General features: G+C 36.2%; 1 protein-coding gene across 2 annotated transcripts in view; it reads left to right on the top strand.

The window, feature by feature from the left end:
- The window catches only part of Gapvd1 (GTPase activating protein and VPS9 domains 1), a 135,990-nt gene extending 125,894 nt beyond the window's left edge, over positions 1-10,096 (top strand). For both annotated transcript variants that reach the window (XM_081764796.1, XM_081764797.1), the window contains exon 28: positions 6,210-10,096. In XM_081764796.1, the coding sequence (XP_081620922.1) occupies positions 6,210-6,350 (141 nt within the window). In that variant the 3' untranslated portion in view covers positions 6,351-10,096. The remainder of the gene's footprint in view (positions 1-6,209) is intronic.
- The last annotated feature ends 14,476 nt before the right edge of the window (positions 10,097-24,572 follow it).

Below are 24,572 nucleotides of genomic sequence, written 5' to 3'. Positions count from 1 at the left end.
AAATGACCGTGTGTATGCCACGTCATCTATTGCAGCTGTTGAGGCAGCTCCAAGGGTTCAAAAGGGCGCATCATCCTGCCTCAGTGATGGTTTGGTGGGGAGTGAGCTACTCAGGCACAACCCAACTGCATTTTTGCGAACAAGGTGTTAAAACATCTGCCAAGGTATACCAGGACACAATGCTAACACCTATAGTGAAACCACTGTCTGCTACTATGTTCCCTGGAGAAAGGTGGACCTTCCAGCAGGATTCTGCTCCAGGCCACAAAGCGAAAACAACCCAGGACTGGCTGATACGGAACGTCCCCGACTTCATTTCTACCGCTGATTGGCCTTCTAGCAGCCCGGACCTTAACCCGTTGGACTACAAACTTTGGGCAGTCTTTCAGGCAAAGGTCTGCCATAAACGGCATCCATCTGTTGACAGTTGGAAACAATCCTTGACCCGAGCAGTGAACAATTTTCCCATGGAGTGGTACGTAATGCCATTGGCCAGTGGCCGGACAGACTTTGTGCCTGCATCAAGGTCAAGGGGGGACATTTCGAAAAATGATTCGTGCGTCAGGTGTACAACATATCAATGTAAAACATGACCAAAATAAATTACCTTGGTTTTAATACTCTCTGTGTTATTCAAATTTGTGACAGTATTTATGATATAACTAGGTAGTGGATTATAGTAGCATTGCTATTGTTTTTGCACTGAATACATTAGAGTTTCTGAACTAAGTGGTGTATCATTCTACTCCCCAAGTGCCATTACTCCTGCACCTCAACTCCGCGAAACTACCACTGTTTCTCGAAGATACTGTATTTAAGAACAAAAGTCTTGATTTCACAAGTGTGAACATTTATAGCCAACCTTTGATTCCCAGCGAAAGCTCATATGGTTTGGATCCCACATTAAGCTGTAGGTCCACGTTGCATATAGCCTCGCTGCTGAAAGGGACGCTGCACTCAAATCCAACTATCTTCATAGTCCACTGTAATCCTACTAAAATTAAAGTTATTTATAAATAATAATAAATTTAAAACCGAAATTTGTAAGAAGTGCTATTTATTGTCACAAACGTACAAACTAAAGGTAATCCCCCTTCAGCATACTCCCCTCCCCTCTTTGTACACGTTTGCATACGAAGTTTCCATTGTTAAAAGTAGTTGTTGAATTCTTCAGGTGTCACCGTCGTGAGTACTACTGCCGTTTTCTGCTTCACCTCGTCCATAATCTGAAAATGAATTACCTTGAGAACGGTTTTCACTTTCGAAAAAGAAAATATCGCACAGTGCCAAGTCCGGCGAATAAGGTCGGTGTTCCAACAGTGGAGTCGTCTTAGGTGCCTGAAATGCTTAACGGTCAAAGCAGTATGTGAAGGAGCATTGTCGTGGTGCATAATCCATTCATTTTTCCACCACAAGAGGGTCTTTTCTTTCTCACGCTTTCTCGCAGCTTCATCAAAACCTAACGATAATACTGTTTATTCATTGTCTGATCTGATGGTACCCATTCAGTCAGGAGCAAACCATTGTCAAAGAATGCATTGAGGATGACCTTCACTTTCGATTTGCTCTTGCATGTCTTTTTCAGTCGCGGTGATGAGGGAGTTTTCCAGTGCATAGATTACCTTTTTGTTTCAGTATCATACTGAAAGAGCCAAGTCTTGTCACCAATAACGATTTTCGTTAATAAGTCCGGTTCTGCTTCAGGCGTTCCATTGTGCATTGCACACGTGCCTCCGAAAGTCCTGGTCGTACGTGAGGTATTTTGGTGCCATTTTAGTGCAAACTTTACGCATATTCAAATGGTCGTGCAGAATTGGGCGGGCGTACTCGTTATCGATGCCCACCATGTCTGCTATCATTCGAATGCTGAGTCTGCGGTCTTTTTGGGCAATGTCAGTCATTTTTGCCACATATTCCTCAGTTGTTGCTGTTACAGAACGACCCGGTCTTTCATCATCATCAACGTTGTCGCATCCCTCGAATCCTTTGTGTCACTCAAACACTCGCGTACCTGATATCATATTATCACCATACACATCCTACAACAGTTCCATATCTTTACTCGGTGATTTCTTGAATTTCACAAGGAATTTCAGTTATTGCGCTGCACAATTTTTACATTTGTCATTCTTCCGTTAACACGATTGTACACCTCTCTCTCTTCAATCGCTGCTCACAAACTAAACCTGACTGAGAGCGTCAATTCGTGTGTATCATCCTCTTCACGAAGGTTTAGGATACAACAGTACATTGTATACATTGTATATTTGTAATTTTGGGTCATAAGTTATTCTAAATATATACTATGCTGGCTGCAGAAGAAGAGAAAGAAATGTTTCAAATAATATGATTGTCGATAATGTAAAATAATAAGACTTTGGATCGTCGTTGTCAGGACAACGTAGATAAATATAAATAAATGGAATCAAACTAAGGGACGGAGTGAGTATTATTTAATGGCTCAAATTTATTACGAAAGGAACCAGTAAAATCTTTTATCGTTGTAAGGGTTGCTCTGCGTGCATACGCTCCCGACTGCTCCACGTATACTACTGACAAGGTTGCCAGTCCCGTTACTTTTAGCCAAGCCTCGTATAAGAGTGTAAAGCATAACATCTTTAAAAGACCTAAAGCGGAAATATAACTTCTCATTGAAATCATCGGAGAAACTTCATGCATGTAATTCTCATCTAACATCTATATCTTGACGTAGAGGCTTTTCGTTTTATACTTTGTTGTCTCTTTCTCTTATTCATTTTTCGTTTTGTACTTCGTCTTGTTTTCCTCTCTCAATTTTCCTGTCGATTGCCTGTAACATTACACTTCAATTTTTTATCTTCCAGTAGAGTCAATCCATTCTAAGTGATCAAGCATGTGCCGCTCGACCATCTCCAAAAATTTAATTTTTTCATGAATGTTTATCCTATATCAAGGTACTTCAAAACCACAATTAATTATTTTTTACAACATCCCATGGCAACGCAGCGGCTGCCGCCATTTTGCGTTTTTTTTTTTTTTTTTTTTTTTTTTTTCGATTTTAGGCGTTTACGTTGTTTTGAATATCTCAGCATGTATTTATCCTACCAAATTGAAAATTGCTGGACGTTTCCAACTCGTGCAGAGCTAAAACTTTGATCTCTTAACATTTTTGTCTAAAACCACTTGAAGGGGGTGAAATCAGGGCCTACAGTGACATTTTCGGACATTGAAGATATGTTTGGGAAGAGGAAACAACTGACGTAGCGGTCTGAATTTGTGTGTGCATGTAATCCGAGGTCATAAGTTAATACACAAAAATCTAGACCTGTAACTGCTCCCAAAGACCTGAAAAAATCGTAAAGTTGAGGAATTATGCAAATTTGGCATGTTTCAGTGTCCAATATCTCCAATGGGCCTGGATGGAAAAATCTGAAATTTTCACAATAGTTAGGCCTTTAGTATACCATAATACGAAACAAAGCGCGTTTTGTGTTTTTGAGCTGAAGGGGGTCAAAATATTAAGGAATGACGTCATACGCTAGGTGTTTTTCTTTTTTTCACAAATTCGACTGGAAATTCATTGTTGTGAAGTAAAGTAAAGTAGGATGAATGGTTAGTCCAATCAAGGCTCTAAAGCTCGTTTATTTCCTCTAGTTGTAACACTGTCTTAGCACACCCACAACAACACTGGTGAAGAATATCGCTATCAGCAGAAAACGAGAAAAGTCAAAATGCACACTTGACAAAAAGTCTGTAAGTACTCATTGTTCTTGCTGTTTGCTATATAAATGATATTCAATCCTATTTATTCTTGTTTTAACTGTCAACTCATGCAGGAGATTGTTGTTCTTTCGTTTGATCTTCATTCCGCAGTCAGTGTTTACAGCGATTAAGTGTTCACTGACGTGGGAATGCGGATCAAACGAAAGGACAACACTCTCCTGCATGAGTTGACAGTTAAAACAAGAATAAGCAGGATTGAATATCATTTATATAGCAAACAGCAAGAACAATGAGTACTTACGGACTTTGTCAAGTGTGCATTTTTATTTTTCTCGCCTTCTGTTGATAACGACATTCTTCACCAGTGCTGCTGTGGGTGTGATAAGACAGTGTTACAACTAGAGGAAATAAACGAGCTTTAGAGCCTTGATTGGACTAACTATTCATCTTACTTTATTTTATTTCACAACAATGAGTTTCCAGTTGAATTTGTGAAAAAAACACCACCTAGAGTATGAAGTAATTCCTTAATATTTTGAGCCCCTTCTGCTCAAAAACACAAAACGCGCTTTGTTGTGTGTTATGGTATATTAAAGTATTAACTATTGCGATTTTTTTTTTTTAATCGAAACCCATTGGAGATACTGAACAGTGAAACATGTCAAATTAGCATAATTCCCCAACTTTACGATTTTTTTTCCAGGCCCTTGGGAGCAGCTACAGGTCTGTAAACTTTTGTGTTTTAATTTATGACCCCAGACTACATACCTTACCTTGCCACACAGCTCTACAGCCCGATATGGGCCTTGGCTTCTTCCACCAGTTGCCTCCATCTTTTCCTGTCTCGGGCTGTCTGTTTCCAGTCAGCCACTTTCAATATCCGGAGATCCTCTTACACATTATCTATCCATCTCTGTTTGGGTCTCCCTTTTCTTCTGCTAGAAAAGATCTTCTCATTCATGATCCTTTTTGGGAAGGCGATCTTCTTCCATGCGTTCCACGTGACCCAGCCATCTCAGTCTTTGTGCTTTTATGTATCGGACTGTGTCTTTGTTTTTCAAAATTTCTTCTATTTCTCTATTGGAGCGTATTTTCCATTCCTCCCCAGTTTTCACAGGGTCATAAATCTTATTACTTTTCTTTCGAATACGCGTAGGTTATTTTCGTTTTCTGTGGTGAGTGTCCATACTTCTGAAGCATATGTTTCTGTTGGTCTTATCCCCCCCCCCCCCCAAGACTACATGCACACACAAATTCAAACCTGTACGTCAATTGTTTCCTCTTCCCAAACATGTTTTTAATGTCCGAAAATGTTGCCACTGTAGGTCCTGATTTCACCCCCTTCAAGTGGTTTTAGGCAAAAATGTTAAAAGATCAAAGTTTTAGCTCTGCACGAGTTGGAGATGTCCAGCAATTTTCAATTTGGTAGGACAAATACATGCTAAAATATACAAAACAACGTAAACGCCTAAAATCGAAAAAACGCAAAATGGCGGCAATCGCTGCGTCGCCATGGGATGTTGTAAAAAATAATTAATTGTGGTTTTGAAGTACCCTGATATAGGATAAACATTCATGAAAAAATTAGATTTTTTGAAAAGGTCGAGCGGCAATTTTTCTTTTTTCTCGATCACTTTTCATGGATTGACCCAGTACTTAATTGTACTTAATTGTGCCTTTAAATAAATATATTGAGCGATTGGAAACAACAACAAAAAACATTGGAAAATGAATCCTTGCATGAAAACATGAATAAAACTATAAACTAGGCATGTGCCAGTTGAAACAAGTGGGCCAGTCACAGAGAACCGTACGCTATCATCACAGGAACACAAAAACTGTTATAACGCTAACTAAAATATTTAATTACCAAAGAAAAACAGAAAAGGAAGATTCACCGGATGTTCCAACGCAGAAAATATTTTAAAGGTGGACATCAATTATCCAGGAAAAAATTCAATTCAGTGTAAGAGATTTACATAACAAATATTTTTCAGTAACGGGTCAGGCTGGCCGGATGTAATTCAGTTGGCCGGCTGTTGCACATGGGTGCTATAGAGAAACATGGATGCACAAATGAATCATTTCAGAGTTATATGCAAATGCCCGCCAATAATTGTTAGGGGAGTCTAAATTTCATTAATGTCCCAGTAGATGTGGATCAGGAGCGGCGACATTTTCATCATCGAATCATAGAAGAATACATGAGGCCTTGTAGAAACGAAAAATGATACATTAGGAAGTGAAAACTGACTCATATTCCGTATCTGCGTGTACAATAATGGAATCAAGGCTTAAAATGAACACTATGTTCGCTTACACAACCTTCATTCAACATATTAATCTCAAGTTGATTCTTTTCATATCGTTCTGACCAATTTTCGGCGAGTTGTAACTCCGAAATGATGCATTTATGCACCCATATTTGTTTTGCTTCTTTATGTTTTTTTCGGACACCTTGTGTGTGTTTGAAGTTTCTGAGATTTATGTATTTATTTTCATTTTAGGCGAACCCTCCGTCATTGCTATCAACAGTACAATATGTGAATAGCTTCTATGGGAATCGTTTGGAAGGAGAAGAACAGTACTGGTGGATACAGTTTTGCTCTGCAATTGAATTTATCAAAACCATGGATTATAGTGATTGATGTATATGGTGTGTGTGTACAACAGACAGTGCAGGAACGGGTTTATGATAGTCAGTTTGTTTTGAAGCACATTGTACAGGCTAAGCAGAAGACTGAAAAGATACTAAGCAAGGGGAAAAATACAGTGTGTATGTATGAATTGAATGTATGTATTATGTGCATAATTTTCAGCATTGGACTGCTTAAGCAGAATATTTATGAAAATAAAACTGTACAGTTTTACAATAATGTAATTATTAGGAAGCTTTATGAATACTAATTTAGTCATTGTGAATTGGAGATTATATATATATTTGTAAGTATTACACCATCCGTTTATGTCACAGTTTTTCATAGATGTCTTGTGCAAGAGATCATATATTTGTAATGGAAGTACATAATTTTGTTTTCCTTTCTTGATATATATAATTTGTTGTAATAATAAGTATTTTCGTGTGATTTTCTTTTTTAAAGAAAAAGTTTGTTTTTAGTGTGATGTATGTGACAATACGTAAAGAAATTTTTGACTCACTCAAAAGAAAGAGAAAAGAATACAAGTTTAAAAAAGAAAAAGGTATTTTCCAGTATTTTTTAAAAGAAAGAAAGAAATAATTTAATGTCGATAGCGTTGTAAATAGAACAAAACGTAACTTGTATTCACTCTTTTGTCATGTTTTGATGTAGCATAATATTTCACGTAGTGAAATTTACCCATGACAAGTTTTTCAGTCAAGTGCTAGATAGTGTTCGTCTTTATTGCCTCTTATTATTATTATTATTACTTTTTTCTCCTCTTCCTAAATGACTCGCAATATTTAACAATGCTTCCAGAACCTCTCCTTCGTAATTGTCAAATGCTGTGGTTTTTGTACACTAAGTTCGTTCCGGTAGATACGTCGAGAAATAATCGCAGCAGAAAGTTTTAATTTAACAAATATTTATTAATGCTCATAACGATGCCTTATCGATAGTAGGGAAATGGGGAACACGTGTCTTAAGGAACAGCGTTTATATGTTAAAGAAAAAATCATGCGATATGTTGTCACATGCAATTAGTGTATAGGGTTCTGCCATCAAAAACATAAGCTCTTATGTTAGCGCATTTTGCGGCCAGGATTATCTTTAAGCACACTTAAGTACACAAAAATAATAATAATAAATTTGGCAACAATTACATATCCTTCGTTCGTCTAGTTTTTTTTAAAAAACAAAAGAATAAAAAAATGCGTATAATTGTTGATAAGCTCGTTTGTTGGATTAAATTGCATCTGTATATGTATATGAAGGGGTAAAAAAAAGACATAATAACATACAAGATGTTGGGAAGAACGTTACATAGGTACCTTATGTATATGTATGTAAAATTGTCATTAATATTCCTAATATTAGTCTTCTTAATTGAAAGAAGGGAAAAAAGACTGTTATTAGCTTTATCAGGAAACAAATAACATAATTTTAATAGACTATCTGAGAAGACAGCGTTTATAACCAAATAATAGTTTTTCACAAATTTCAAAAATATATTTAACAAAAGAGAATGCCTTGTAAATGTAAATGTACATTTGTTCTCTCATAAAAGAAATAATAATAATATAGAAATGTATAACAAATAGATAACGAAACAGCCAGAATATATTTTTAATGGTAAAGATATGAGTATATACTAGTGCTGTTAAAATTATTCGAATATCCGAATATTCGTTCTCAGTTTTCGAACAATTATGCGAATTCTAACAATACTAGTATGGGCCATAGTTATATTGACAGAAAAATCAGCAAATCCCTGGATTTTGCTCCAGAAGTTGCGCTAGGAAGGAGTTGTGTAAGAAAGTACATGTAGACTTGATGATTTGTGTAAACATCTATCAAGTGTGTGCCTGTTTTCGGAAAGGATGCTCTCAGTCTAGCTAGAAAATTGTTAGAGGGTACCCACATGAATCATTATTACAAAAAGAACTGAAATGATATCCATTCTAGAATGATACTTCAATAAATCATAGGCCGTTTGTTTTTGTCCATTGCATATGTATTTGTCAAAAACTCTTACCTGACATCCAACTGTAAATATGTACTTGATACCATAGATCATGAAAGCAATATAGATATTGGTAGTATCTAAAACTAATTAACTTTGAAAATTGTTCTAGTAAGTATACGAATAAGGAATAATGCAGGAAAGTGGACAGGATCCCAAGACAGCAAGGGGAAAAAATCATCGTTTTCAATTGTATCTCCTGATTTGGTAATAGTCAGATCACTCTGGTTATTTTGTCTTCTGCTTCTCAGTTTGGGAGATGCATACTTGTTTTACTCAGTCCGTAAATGTATATCTTCTTGTACTTCATCATTATAATTTGCTGATGAAAATCTTGTACTCAAGCAGGTCCGCAACTAGAGGGGGCTAGGGGGGCCTGGCCTCTCCTGGACTTTTCGTGGCCCCTCCAGACCTCAATACAAAAATCATAATTTAAATACGTGTAAGAGAATTTTTGATGACTTGGCCCCCCAAGATATTCATCATCCCCCCCCTTAAACCTCTGTGGTTGGTTTCAAGGAGTGACCGATAAATTAATTTATGAGAGACTTGTTCATTGTACACACACACACATTTCAATGGATAGAAGGAGTGTAATAGCGGTCCAATGTTACCGCTTGTCCGTAAATTCCGACACTAAGGACGCATTACAGTACAGTGCCTCCATCTCGTCTCTTTCAGTGATACCAAGCAAGTATTGAAATTAAAATAAGACTTACATTCTTTGATTTGAGTAAAAGAATAATAAACAACTGACATCATCGAAACGTAACGCCATGTTCAGGATGAGGATATTAGCAGGTCAGATCTCGTTCTTTCCGCAACTCTTATGTTTATTTTTTGTGTATTTACATTTTATGAATTACGAAGACACTTTTAAAAAGAGAATAAAATAGCTCCTTTTCGAGATAAACATCTGTATATGCCCGTGATTAGTCGAAGTAGGCTTTTTAATTTTGTGCCAATTAACGAGGGTGATAGAATATTTGGATAACGTAGTACTATAGGTGGCTAAGCGCCGTCTTAAATTTTATTTTGAGGTTTTTCTGTCTAATGAGCAAACGGTAACATTCTAATACCCACCGTTAGTGTGTAAACCACATTTTCTCCTTCTTTCTCTTAAAACGGAATAAATGTATACGAGGGTGACAAAATATGTAGAGAGCAAATTAAAAGATTCTTAATTAAATTAGAAATACTTTGTTCACTCACACCAACGAAATATATGTTGCTAAATAGGAAACTTTTAAATTAAGCCATTATCTTGCCAGCGTACAGGTCTCAGTGTGCTCAACTATTGGAGCAAAAACTCAGAAAATAACCAAAAGTAACATATTATGTATTGCCTTCTTCGTATAGAAATAACACTTTCTTGCAGCACTAAATTGTCCATTTAAGTATATATTACCTTTTAATTCGTTTCTTAATTTTCATGATTCTGGAAATGTGATAATCATTTTGTGTATTTCGATTATTCTGTCAATGTAATTATCTCCTATACTCATTACTTCACCATTATAAGCCTACCTGGCGTCTTCTTCAATATTTGCTTTACATATAATTCTATATTCATAGAACATTGTACATTCCTGCCAGTGATGAATCTGTGATTGTAAAAAAAAAAGAAAAAAAATGAAAAAGAGATTCAGAAGAGTTGTATATTTTTGTTTCTGTGTTCTAATTTTTCATCTATGTGCAATTTTTATTTTAGAGGATATAATAGATGATTAACCACAGCACAAGTTCAAATTTCAGAAGTTTAATACATAGTTACAACTAGAAGTTAATGCTGGTAAGATACTTACATAGTATTTGTCATCTGTTATATATTAATATATATAATTTGGTTAAAAAAAAATACAATTTATCTCAAAGTCAATTGTGGATATTAAAAGGTAATTGCTTAAAGCTATGTGTTTTAATTGTATTTCGTTCAGTTATGTATATAGATTACTAATTGGTTGATTTTTTGAAGAATGCATCCCTGTAGAGTGGACAATACCTTTCGTTTCTTTCTGCTTTGAGACCGAGAGCGTCTCACATTATCCTCAAGTGGTGCCGCCGAGGGAGTAACCCGGTGAGGGTCGGCATAAGATAACATTAGAATTGGAATACATAAAATGTCTTAAACTAAAAATTAAACTTAAGGATTTAAATTTTTCTATTCTGTTGGCAGTTAATGTATAATGACTGCACTGAAATTACATTCGAAATTAATACATATATTGCAGTTGCACATTCATCGCAGACTATCATCGCAATATGGGAGAAGTGCACTATCACGTAAAACTGTGTTTTTGTGGCTCGAGAAGTTTAAAAGTAGTCGAACAAGTGTAACGCATGAAGAGAGAGCAGGACGGCCATCAACCTCTACTACAACAGATAACATTCAGCAAGCTCGAGAGATGGTTCTGGCGAATAGGCGAACCACTATCGATGAGGTAGCATCTGCTTTGAACATCAGTAGAGGAATCGGATCACTGCTTGTTGTTCCTCTTTGGTGCAAACTTCAAATGGAGCGGCCATGATATATCTGCAACAAAAGGAATGGAGGAATTAAGGACAGAAGACAAAGTGGGCAATATAAGAAAAGTTATGACAAAAGTGTAGATAATTTTTGACTCACCGTCGTACGAGGCGTGTTTTTTAAGTAAGGTCCGCAGAAAGTATATACTTTACTCTATTTTTCGACATAGATGCCAAGTTTGTTCAAACACTTATCATACCCCTCAACCAATTTCAAAATACCCTCTTCATAAAAACTTGCCGCCTGCTCCGATAACCAAGAGTTCACTGCCGTTTTCATATCGTCGTCATCATTGTAACGGTTGTCACTGGGGTGTTGTTTGAGGTGGAGGAACAGATTGTAATCGCTCGGCGCAAGATCAGGACTGTAGAGTGGGTGGTCTAAAACTTCCCAGCCAAAACTGTCCAACAAATCGCGGGTCTGACCTGCAGTGTGAGGTCTTGCGTTGTTATGGAGAAGGACAATGCCCTTTGTCAGCATGCCGCGTCGTTTGTTTTGAATCGCTCTGCGTAGCTGTCTCAGGGTTTGGCAGTATGCTTCTGCATTGATAGTGGTTCCTCGTTGCATGAAGTCGACCAACAAAACACCATGCCTATCCAAAAACATCGACGCCATGATTTTGCGCTGGGACAGTGTCTGTTTGGCCTTCACCTTTACAGGCGAGTGTGTGTCTCTCCATTCCATGCTCTGTTGCTTCGATTCGGGCGTGATATGCGAAACCCACGTTTCGTCTCCAGTTATGATCTGACTCAAGAAGCCGTCAGGGGGGCGCGGTGGCTCAGTGGTAGAGCGTTCACCTCTGGTGCTTGGGGTACCGGGTTCGATCCCAGCCCCCGCCAAGTGAACTTTGTGGTGGACAAACACCGTGCTCGTGGGTTTTCTCGGGGTTCTCCCGTTTCCTCCCACTTTCTTCATTCCACCATTTCACTCATCTCTCATCATCACCGTCTCCTTTAGCCTAACCGGCATAACCGTGGGACGTAAAACTCAAAGATTTCATTTCATTTCAAGAAGCCGTCACCTTCTTCGTGATAACGAGTCAAGAACTTCATCGCACACTCAAATCTTTGGTTTTTGTGGTCCTCTGTTATGAGTTTCGGGACCCAACGGGAGCACAGTTTCCTAAACTTTAGGTGTTCATAATTAATTTTGTAAAGCACTGATCTCGACACGTCAGGAAATTCGTTTGAGAGATCTGTTATTGTGAAGCGCCTGTTCTCACAAACCCTTGCTTCAACTGAAGTCACCAAATCGTCTGTAATCGAAGAAGGGCGACCGGAGCGGTCCTCATGATGGACGTTGTCACGGCCATTTTTGAATTCTCGTATCCACTTACGCACTTTGCTTGCACTCATAACAATATCACCGTACACTTCGCAAATCTGCCGATGAATTTCTGCATCAGACAGGTTTCTTGCTGACAAAAACCGTATCACTGAGCGAACCTCACACGCGGCGGGCGACTTGATAGTCTTAAACATTGTGAAACACAGAACACAACCGTACAGGTCAGCAACAGAGCTGAAACTGAGCACAGTTGTTCCCGAGGCACGCCGGTACACGACACACACGCTCGTTGCGGTATGCGCGCGAACTACTAGTGTCCACAACAAAACGGACCTTACTTAAAAAACACGCCTAGTATTATCGGGTTCCTGTTTCAGAAGTTACACGAGAAATGAAGCTAATTAACTTTTCACAATTACTTAGTTTTGTGTCCGCTTCAAATTACACTATCGTTAAGTATGTATGTTAGTAGATATGTAATAACCCAATGATCTTTACAGAATCGACTGAGAAATTCAAATGAAAGAAATACGTTGACCAGTGTTGGAAACTTCAGTTGTTTTCCAGTCCTTGAATAGCTTGAATTCTTTGTGTTGAGTAGAGATGCAAGAAAGCCAGCTTTTTAGGGATGTTTTTTTTTCTTCATAAAAAGCCGCTTTTGAGAAAAAAAACAAATATTAGCTTTTTTGAATTTTTATTACTTTCTTATTCAAGTACCACTTTTGTTTCCCTGTAATAGATTCTACAGTTAAGAAAGTAAGTTTACAGCATCCAATACTTATGAGACTTACGTCCAGTCCAGGGCTGATAGTCCTGATTAGTTTTCAAACTCTTAGCAGTTGTTGGCAGCAAGTGTACGTTATGCAACCAGCATATCCCAAATGTCATTACGGCTGCCTAACCATCTTATCAAGTACTGGAAGTTATGTCTTGATAAATGTTTTTTATTGGTTGCCTCGTTCATTCTGGCAGATATTCCGAGTTTTTAGTCTCACCTCCTTAAAATGGTTCCATGTCAAACTAATGTGGCCTATGACAAAAATTTGTTCAATTAAATAATATTAAATTGCGACTCAAGCAGCCTCAAGTTTTGAATGCATTTACAGTTACAACATGACGCAATGATACTTTCTAAGTTTGGAATGGCTAAATGAAACTACACCATATCGCGAATAGGGGTAATGAAGGTAGAACTGAATCTATTACTGTATAGTACCATCATGATGGCCATCTTGGATTAGGGTCCAAAATTTTTAGTAGGAAATGGTCATGCGACATATCGTTTCGGGGTAGCTTTTTCCTACAAATACACATCTGACGTTATTTGTAACTCGTAATCATTTAATAGTTATTACCTTCATAATGTATTTTATTAACTTACAGTTGACTTGCTAAACTTACAAGATAATCCAAAACTTGAGACCGCTTGCGACACCATATCATATTATTCAATTGAGCTAATTTTTCTTATGGGTTACTTTGGTCTGATATGGAACCATTTTTAGGTGATATAAAACAGAAGTCGAAAAATAAGGACCCTAATATGTAATGTAGCTTTTCTACACTTTTGGGTAGCTCTAGCTATGAAACTAAGTACTTTTCCCTATAAGAACACACGAACTTATTATTATTATTATTATTATTATTATTATTATTATTATTATTATTATTATCTTGGTGTCAAGAATCAGCTGCCAAATGTTATCAGTGTTGTTTTGGAACATTCTGTGTAATTATAGGTGCGAATTTCGTTCTTAACTATACTGAGCAATCTAAAATGCGTTTCCACAAGTATATTAGCTTCACCACACGCAGCAAAACTCATGTTCGAGTATGAAAGAGATTATATAGGGAAAGAAGTAAGGAAATTGAATAGTTTTGATTTGGAAGAAGACATTACACAAAAATGCAGTCTTGGAAAGTAACGTAACAAACGTAACGCGTTACTCTTTAAGTAACGTTTCTAGTAACGCGTTACAATTTTTTAACCCTAAAACACCAAGATGGGTCCAACAAAATTAATCTAACCAAAACTAACCTTACCTAACCTTAAAACTAACCTTACTAAACATTGTAAAGCACTAATATTGTATAACAAAATCCTTTAAAATAAGTTAATATCATGCATTGATAAGTATTGATAACTATGGGTCCAACGGACCCACCTTGGGCATTTCTGTATATAACATACCTTGGTGTTTCTAGGGTTACGTAACGTACCTAGTTTGCGTTACATGCCGGATGAGTAACTACAATATATATGTATATTTTTTCGGAAATGTTTCTTTGCTGTAAGGACATTTCTTGGAATGGAGCAATGGAGCACGAACTATGTCTGTGCCGACAGTCACTCACCGGCACAGAGAGAAACAGATAAGATCTTAGTTCCACTTGCTGTTTTTGGAAGATGAGTACAGTCTCAGGGAAATCACATGTACCGATTGCAAGCACCTGGAAGATTTTGTCATAGATTTTGACAGCTTTTTCTTTGGTAGTAAAATTTCTAGAGTAGACTGAAACATGACACACACATGTCATTTGGGATCAAGCTATTGTGCAAATGTCAGTAACTTGTTTATGCGTGCTCTTAATAATATTATAATAATGCTTTCTTCAATACTTCATTCTTACACATTACTCAGTGCTGTCTGTTTATACTTATAGAAACTTCAAAAGTTGCAATTTCTTCAGGAATAAAAATGTGTCAATTGCAACAAAGTTAGAAAAAAAATATTTCATTTTCTCAGGAGATTAAATAAAGAAATGTATATCAAGTATAGGTGAAGTAGGAGTGTAATTTGTTGATTGGTAATCGTGACAATGATATAGCAATTTTCTATGATATACTCTTACAACTAGGATAAGTAGGTTTTAAATTAGTCAGCGAAACGTCAACTGTTTTACAGTATACAGTTACTGTAAACTGTTTTACAGTATATGATTATTTTATAATAAATCAATAATTCAGAATCATAGTTAATATAAATACTTTTTTCTTACTTTTCAATTTTTTTTATTTGTTAACAAACATGTTTACATTGTTACAGCAACCACAAGTAATGTAGCACACACTGCAAAAAATCCTATACTTTTTGTACGTGTAAACTACAACGAATTTTGATCACTTGTTTTACATGTATACAGGGTGTTTGAAAACAACACCGACAATGTTTGAGAGGTGATTCCTGACACCAAAATAAGACTAAAAGTATAGACCAAGCTGGGTGCACAAATACTTCCTTTCGGAATTATAGGCTGCCGAAAATACGAAAAAATGAACTTTAAAGGTCCATAGCTCCAAAACTAGGACCTGCCGTAGTCGGGTCAAGACTTTACTTAGGAACTAATATGTGTTCTATTCAAAAATACATGTTTCAGAATCCTAAGGTACTCACGCAACAATTTTTGTACAGGCAGTTTGGTTATGGGCATGTAATCTGAAGTACTCACTAACTACCTCTATAAAAATTGTTGCGGAAGCACTGCAGGATTCTACTGCAGGTTACTCGTACAAAAAGTGAACAATTTTGCAGCAGGCCCATATTTAGGTAAGTGCTATTCTGTGCTCGAATACAAGGTGGCAGAATTTAAGGGGTGGCAAAAATTTGGAATTTTTAAGGTCCATAATAAAATATTTAAAACTAGCAACCTGCAGTGTCCCGCGCAGGCGCGATAAACTATGTTAATGTGTTTAATTCGCTCTGATTAACGTAGTTACTAATTAGCTAGCTTATCTGATTACTTTTAAAAAGTCATCCTCTCCCACCCCACTCCAAGGGGTGAGGATAAACTTCAACATCATGAAAACTGATACCGTTAAACTCAACGACCTCGAAAACTATTAATTCAACATCAATATCTGTCATTTTCGATTACTTTTTAAATATCTCCCACATCCTGGAGAGTGGAGTATGACCTTGAAGTTGAGTTGAGTTAAAACTGTCACTATTCATCTCAACGACCTCAAAAACTATGAATTCAACTCTAATATTGGTCGTTTTCGATTATTCTTAAAATACCCCCATGTTATTCTTATGGGAACTTTGCACCCCATATCTCAGCTCAGGTGTGACCTAGGGACCTGGAACAAATCATTTGGATAATTTCTCCGGGAGCTTTAAAACATATTAGAATTTAATGCTTATATCTATTATGGTTCTCGAGTTGAAAAGCGCTACAGACAGACAGCTTATTGCATTATTAACCCTTTCATACCTGGTGGTAACATTTGTGTACATATTTTAATGTTAATATAATTACTCTGGAGGATTCAAAATGGCTGGGTTTTCATGTCAGTATTCTTTGAACTTGTCTAAATCACTTTCCACTATTTTTCTGGTGCTTTCATCTGTTGTCAGGAACAGTAGCGTACGCAGGAATTTAGTTCGGGGGGGTCCAAACTCAATATGAAGGTATTTTATATTAAAGTTCCTAAAATTGCCCCTAAAATTAGGCTAAATTTACACAAAAGTCGAAATTTCAGGGGTGGGTCCGGATCCCCAGGACCCACCCCTGCGTACGTCCCTGGTCAGGAAGCTACGCATATTTCTTGTAGAGTACTTGTAGGAGCTATCACGATAGACGAAGCTCAGCCAGCCACGTAGGCTGTTTTATTCTTGGCAAACTATTTGCAATAAATCCTCCTCCTGCTTTAGTGATGTGTTTTGAGTTTCTAAACTATGTAGATCACTATGATCTTTTGGATTAATGCCATTTTGTATTTTACATACGTATTTCAACCCTAGTGCACGCAAAATGTTTCATCCATAATTCTTTAAATATGACATCCGCAAACAAATTGACGCTTGTATTTCATTTGTTAAGTCCAAAGGAATAATAAGACAAAAATAAAATCGGAGAGTAAACAAAAAATCAGGGCTTTAATATAGATGCTATTAAACCAGTACTGACGGTGAATAATGTAAACAATTCTTTTTTTTTTTTTTTTTTTTTTTTTTTTAATCAGTTATCACCAATAATTTTTGGTGTCTTACAGTGATGTCCACCAATGTATGTCAGTCAATCCCAGCTTCAAAATCACGCCCCATTAGATCTCTAGATAATACTTTAGAAATTCAATCTTAATTCAAGTGAAATTATGAAATATAAAAATGACATAACGGTTGATTAAGAATTAATAGAATGCAATTTCTCCGGACAGTAAAAAAACCTACATGAAAAAATTACATGCCAGTATTGAGAGAATATGTCCCCAATGTATGAGTGGTTAAACTCGTTGCCTTATAATAAGGGGGTTCCGGGTTCGATTCCCTGTGGGGGACAAGTGGTTCGGATCCCAAGTTAAGCTATAGGACCCATCCTTAGTACGTCATCATAATCCCATAGAAGGCAATGGCAAACTACCATGATTTCACCTTGCTCAGGGACTTTTGGGTCAAACACCTACCTTCGGGCAGAACACATCGTAATCATCAATCATCATTGAGAGAATTAGGCCATTTAAAATTACGTTGTAACTTTTGTAACCTGTAACTTTTTAAATAAATAAACCAAGACAACATGATAAGTCATCAATTATCGTTGAGTTCACTTTTCTAATCGCTGCCTTAACCTAGATTTTTGGGTAATTCATATTATGGCCACATTGTAATTTCTATGGATGGCAACACCGAAAATTCTTTTCATTCATATTTTCGAGTGTGGAATAACATTATCTATTATTGTGGTAAGTTGCATTTCATTATCTCTTTTCACTTACGAAAAGCGGGCAAAAGAAAAATGGTTAGCTTTTGTATCATTTTTAGTAGTCTGCTCCTATAAGACCCTAAAAGTTTAAATTCAAGATATAATATAGGATATTGCAGTGTGAAGAGATGTTCGACAAAAATTACCTTTGAGGACTTTTATTATCTAGTAACGAAGAAAAATTTGATTATAGTAAAGTTAATCTGATAAAAACTCAAAGGATTAGCATATTTGCTTTTGATATGATATTTGTTACCGAATGAGAATCAATAATTAACATAAAATTAGAAAAGATGGAGAAGAGTGTGAAAATAATTTGAGATTAAAATAAATACGAAAACGATTAAATCATTGTGGCTGGGATGATTGAAGCTGTAACACTTGAAGACTCGGTGTAGAAAACAATGTAAGTGCGAAAAGTAAAAGTTACTGTAACAGTAGAGACAAAAGATAGTAAATTGTGCCCACAAAATAGAAAATACTATTGCTTAGAAATATAACCTAGCATATAACGAAGTATGAATATCTAACTAAATCATAAACATTCAAAAAACAAAGTGAAATAACTTAAAGGTGGCACTTACCTTGTTTTCTTCAGCGATCTTCAATTATCGAAGTCTGAGCAGAAAAAAAAAGTGACTAGTTTTTAATAGTGGGACCCAATAACTCGAAGTTAAAGGAAATAGATAAAAATTCGAATTGTCGAGTTTTTCGAATAATCAAGGTGGCCACAACAAAAATTCAAGATACTGACTATATAGCCTCTATAACTCGAAGTTTTATTCATTCAACCTCTATAACTCGAAGTTGTGAAAACTTAAATTAAATAAGATGACTAGTAAAAGTAAAATACCAGACCTGTAAAACACAATTACAATCCACATTAGTAATAATTACAATTATGTAAAATCATTGAGCTACAGCTTCAAGTTATCGAGGTCACATCAAGAGCAATTCGACTTATAGAGGTAAACTTCGACTCGTAGAGGTTCGCAGATACGAAAGTTCGAGTTATCGAGTTTTTTTTTTTTTTAAATATGATTATGAAACCCTTAAAATTCGACTTATCGAGGTTGTAACTTTTAAACATTTGACTTACAGAGGTTATTTTAACGTTGAGTGTTATGGAGAGTTTAAGAGAATGTGAAAGAATTCGAGTTATCGAGATCCAACTGTAGTTAGGTAGTATTAATAAAGAAGATATGAGATATAAACGATAAACAGAAAGCACGGTGGAAATTTATCAAATTGGATGATAAAAAAAAAATATATTGTACTTGAGTTCTCGAACATTTGAATGTTGAGAATGGAAAAAGCTGATTGGAATGATAAATAAATAAAGGACGTTAGAAATAATTGGGATAAAGGAACATAATATGAAATTATTAAAAAGATTCTTTGGGAAGAAATAGTATTTTAAATGGCGTGATAAAAGGTGTGATGGAAGAAAAACAAAGTAGAGAAATATAAAATTAATGGTATAAAATGGAATATAAACTTCCTACATAGAGACGGAACTTCCTTTAAGGATCGATGGAAACGTTTAAAATACAGTATGTAGTAAGTGACCTACCGGTACGACTGAGGGAACAATATTATGATTAATTGTACTGGAAGAGATAGAAACCGGATACAGCTAGCTCTAATTCAAGTACTCCCTATTTACCTCATGATTTTGATGTATATTTCGCTTGGCTTTAGAAATATTCTTTGATCTAATCGTTCATAGAAACTTTCTTTGATCTAATCGTCCCTAAAATCATTCTTTGATCTAATCTTTCCTAGAAGCATTCTTTGCTCTAATCTTTCCTAGAAGCAGTCTTTGATCTAATCATCCCTACAAGCATTTGATCTAATCGTCCCTAAGAAGCATTATTTGATCTAATCATCCCCCTCAATTTTTACATGCCTTGACAGCAGTGAATACGGAATGCATCAGCAGGAAGTCATAAGTGTTAGGGAAGACAAGTTCCTCGGTTTTTCTTATTCAGAATAATGTGCACTTAATATTTTTTTACAGAATATTTCACGTTATCCACGTATAAGCGTGAAATAATAAATCTAGCGTTACCCAATGCACGAGAAGTGTATTTTCCTATTCAAGACTAGATGAGAAAGGGACAATGCTCATCTCGTTTTCGAGATAAAAAGTATCAAAAATTCTCACTTCACCTTGGTTCTCGAAAAATTTTATTTCCATTTGTTTTTTAATTAAAGAATTAATAATTCCTCTGTAGACTAGATACAACATAAAATACTTCTTTGTATTTCAAAGCTCATTGAATATGAAAGGAACAGAAGAAAAATATAAAGAGTAGTTTCATTTGTTGTGTACGTACAGTACACTGAGTTTGTTTCTCTTCCCTAGAATAATTGAATATACTTCATAATCTGCAAGTTACTGACTGATACGAGTATAAACAGTCGTTTCTTCACTTCTGCAATAAAACTGTAGTCGTTACGTATGCTATATTACATCTGTACCACTAATATATATGTTTTAGTAGGATTAGAATGAAATGTTGCCGTTTGTGTATTAACAAAACGTTCTTAGTGTTTCTGTTGGGATATTAAGGTTATAGCCAAAGGCTAAAAAATTCCCGGTATTCGAAAAATACGAGTATGGCTAGAGATGGACACAATTCGAGTCAAAGGTAATTTTCCCGAGTCGAGTTCCGAGGCGAGTCACTTGTTTTTGAGGTCGAGTTTCGAGTCGAGTCGAGTTTAAAAAATGGCTCGCTCGTTGAGCTCGCTTTAACTCGTTTTAAAATCATAACCTGATTAGACTGAAAAGCGAAAGCCATGAGAAGTGTAAGCAGTAATTTGGAATACTTTTAGTGTTGCTTGCGAGAAGGGACACTGCTCGGCTCGCATCTCGTCTGGTCTAGATAACGAGACAGCCTCAAATGAGGTAAGCGCCAATATAAGTGTGTACTATAGTTTTTAACATCAAAGCTGAGACCTGTATAGTCGAATGTTTTAGCCTAAGCAGATGTCCATTCCGGTTAGTAATATCAATTTGCTAGACTCGGTTCAACTGAGTTAACAGCGCGAGCCGGCTCGGTTGGAATGAGTGAAAAACTCGATTCGACTCGGCTCAGGTGAGCTATCGGCTCGGTTCAAACGAGTCCATCGGATCAATTTAACTCGGTTCTACTGAGCCAATGGCTCGAGCCGGCTCGGTTGGGGAGAGCTATCAGCTCGGTTAGGTTCGGCTCAGATGAGTCATCAGCTCGAGCCAGCTCGGTTGGGATGAGCCATCGGCTCGGCTCAGCTTAACTGAGCTGAGGGCTCGAGCCAAGTTGGTTGGGTGAACTGTTGGTTCGGCTTACTTCTCGGTTCGGCTTCATAGTGAATGAGCTGTGAGCCGAGCCGCTCGTTCTGCCGAGTAGTTTTGAACATGTTTGGCTATCGCCCTATAACTTTTAACAATTTTTGGCTCGAGTTGCGAATACTTGCTCCTCCGGAACTCAAACCTAGAATCTTGCGAACGATATCCTTGGCTCCTAGACTTCACGACTATTAAGGTCGGTAGTCAACTAGTTTTTAATATTCAGGTACAAACCGCCTTTCATGTTTATACACGGTGTTGTTATGATAATAATAATAATAATAGTGGCATTGTTAATACATTGTCTATGTAGGATACTTGAAGAGAGAACTTAAAAGTACACATAGAATTTGGCTCGACTCGACTAGACTCGAAACTCGATCCAAATTCGAATCGAGTTGGAGGAATTTTTTCGATCCGAGCTCTCGAGTCGAGCTTAGATATGTCTGCTTCGAGTCGAGTCGAGCTTCAAAGAAATCTCGCTCGTGCCCATCCCTAAGTATGGCACCCTGCACATTTATGGCCAAAACATGTAGGCCAATATACAAGTTAATTTGTATTATTATGACACTTGGTTTTCAGAACTCGCGAGAATTCTAGACTGCACAGAAGAAATAATATGTCAGAAATTGGCCAAACTGAGATAAGTCAAAATTGGAGATCTATGTGTGATGCTCCTCCTCCGGTTAACTTGGTACAGTATAAGTCAATTCTAAACATGAGCTGAATAATCGCGAGTGTAAGTGATTCATATTTATTCTTGGTAAAATAAAAAAAATCGCTTCCTGAAAACTTTTTTTTTTTTTTTTCTTACTGTTTCTCCCGCGCAGTTCAGAATTGTTAAAGCTATTCCTAATCATCACTGAAAGTTTCAAAACCATATTTATAAATTTTACGTTATATCAAAAAAAAAAAAAAAACTAATTCAGAAATTAATTCATGTATGATTTTCTTTTATTATTAATTCTTCTGGTACCCAGTATTTTGATAATGTACTAGGATCCCACCGTGACGTGTTCCCTCCCGCCACTATTTGTAAAACGGTTCTCATCTCCCCAATATTTCAAGTATCTTAGGTCAACTATGACCCAAGAGATGCTGAACCATGTAACAGTTTGCTACGTTCACAAAACAGTGTTAGATAAAGTGGATTTGAAAAAAGTAACACTGTTTCCAATTGTGAAAAAAAGACTGTCAGTTTTCGGCCCTATGAAGGTAAAGGTGAAGGGTAAACTGTAAAGTAAGGAACTGTTTTTATTTAGATAGAGAACAGCAAAGCGAGTTTAGTTTAGCAAAATAATAATAATAATAATTTGAACTAATTTTTTACTATAGATTGTTAGGCCTCATTTACATATGCCTAAATCTGTTTTTCAAAACTTTGTTTCTGAGTATCCACTTCACACTATCTTTTACCATTATTTTATTTTTGATATACACTTGGTATCATTTAAGTTTAACAAAATTTGTAAAACAAAGTTGAATTTTACTATTTGAATAAACAATGCTTTTTTTAGTACGGTACCTCATTTCAAAAAAAAAAAAAAAAAAAAGACTAGCCTAAAAATAAAACACAAAAATGTTTGTTTTATTTATTTTTATGTCAAATGCTTTAAAATGCAATGTACGAAGACTATTTTTTTTTTAATTTTCCGGGGAGGGCCTCCTGATTTCCCGCTTTCCTGGGGATATCCCATACACCCCAGTCCTTCACTTTCCTGGGGATATCCCATACACCCCAGTCCTTCGCTTTTCTGAGCAGTATCCCATACATCCCAGTCTCCCCAGTAGTCTATCCCCCCCCCCAAAGTTTATGCGCTGCTGACGCCAATGATATAGCTGTTAGGGTTTCGGCAAGTTTGTTTGTACGTAGATATTAGCTTTAACTGCAGTATGTATTACAAGTATTATCTCTGCAGCGTATTTGAATCCTTTAGAGAAAGTGATCAAAAATCTTTTTTTTTTTAAAAGCACCGGTTTTTATGTTTGTGTTGCTTGTATGATATTAAATTTAAAAATGCAACTCTGTCCTGAATATGTTTCGAACGTTAAATAGTAATACTTCAGAACATCATCCCAAACTGTTCCACCTAACCTAAAACAGGTTATGAATAGATAATAAAACCATCGCACTTTTTATCAGAACTGTTAAGACCTTTCATTCCTCTGCAACAAAGCCCACTTGATGTATGATGGGAAGGCTTTCGAAAAAACAGTGATAAGTTGTTTGTTTACCGATCATTCTAAGACTTCCTGTTTCTGATAAAAATGTATAAAATCCAATAAACTGTCATTACACTGTACGGTACTTTCCTCTATTTTTCTGCTATGTTATCTTTATCAACAAAAATTAACTATACCTTCTACTTGGTTATTATGTAGATGCAGAAAGTTCTTCCAAGTTCAATGAAACGGTGTTGTTTCCGTTCTTTTTTCCTAATCATGTAAAAAGTTTGCCAGCGGTATTTTTTTGTTAAGAAAAGTGAACATCGGGTTAAAACTTTAAAAATCAAATGAGGAAGAGTTATCAATGGAAGAGTTACCGAAAGCACTTGTTTACGGGTTCATCAACAAGTCTAGTACGTTGGTAAACTGGTAAAAAAATATATTGAACAACATAGAATTTAACAAAATGCTCTGAAATTACGCAGTACGAAAGTATATGACCAACCGAATTGCTCTTAGTGAGTGATATATGGTCAGCATATCGGCTTCTAGGGTCCGTAGCCATTTTTGTAGCTTCGTAGTCCAGAGCTCTTTAACTTAAGTAGACCCTCAATTGCCTCATGATGCTGGGTCAGTGTCGAAAATTACATTTATATCAGGAATCGAAACACTCGCACTAAACAATCTGGTTTACAAAGAAGTAACCTGATTGTATTTCTTTAAGACAAGAACGGGACATTCGAATTGCAAAAGTGGAATATTAGGAAGCAAAACCACCAAACTAGCAAACTCTTTACATATTGAGTTATTTCTCTCTGAGGTATATTTTCATCGTTGAAATCACAAATGGCTTTTCGGATGATATCATTTCTCCTTGAAAGATATAATCCCATAAATTTCCTAATTTCAAAGATTCGAGGTGTATTATTCGAACTTAGAAACGCATGAATAAATAGGGAAAAAAAATCTTGCTAATGTTGTTAAGATCTAATCGAGCAGATTTTATCCATAAAGCCTATAAATGACTTTGACAGAAGCAGAAGTAAAGTAGAATAATTCCCAACAACGCAATTGTCTTCAATTTATGCATTCTTTATGACTATTATACTGTACTATATGAAAAGTGTATTTATATTATCCACAAAAAACAATTAGGAATGTTACATGTGCACCACGTGAGGGAATTTGGGT

Source organism: Thermobia domestica, chromosome 7 (assembly GCF_964235325.1).
Source record: "Thermobia domestica chromosome 7, izTheDome1.hap1.1, whole genome shotgun sequence".
NCBI classification, from domain to species: Eukaryota; Metazoa; Arthropoda; class Insecta; order Zygentoma; family Lepismatidae; genus Thermobia; species Thermobia domestica.
The sequence above is the reverse complement of the archived record's forward strand: the minus strand, read 5'-3'. Positions and strand labels throughout refer to the sequence as shown.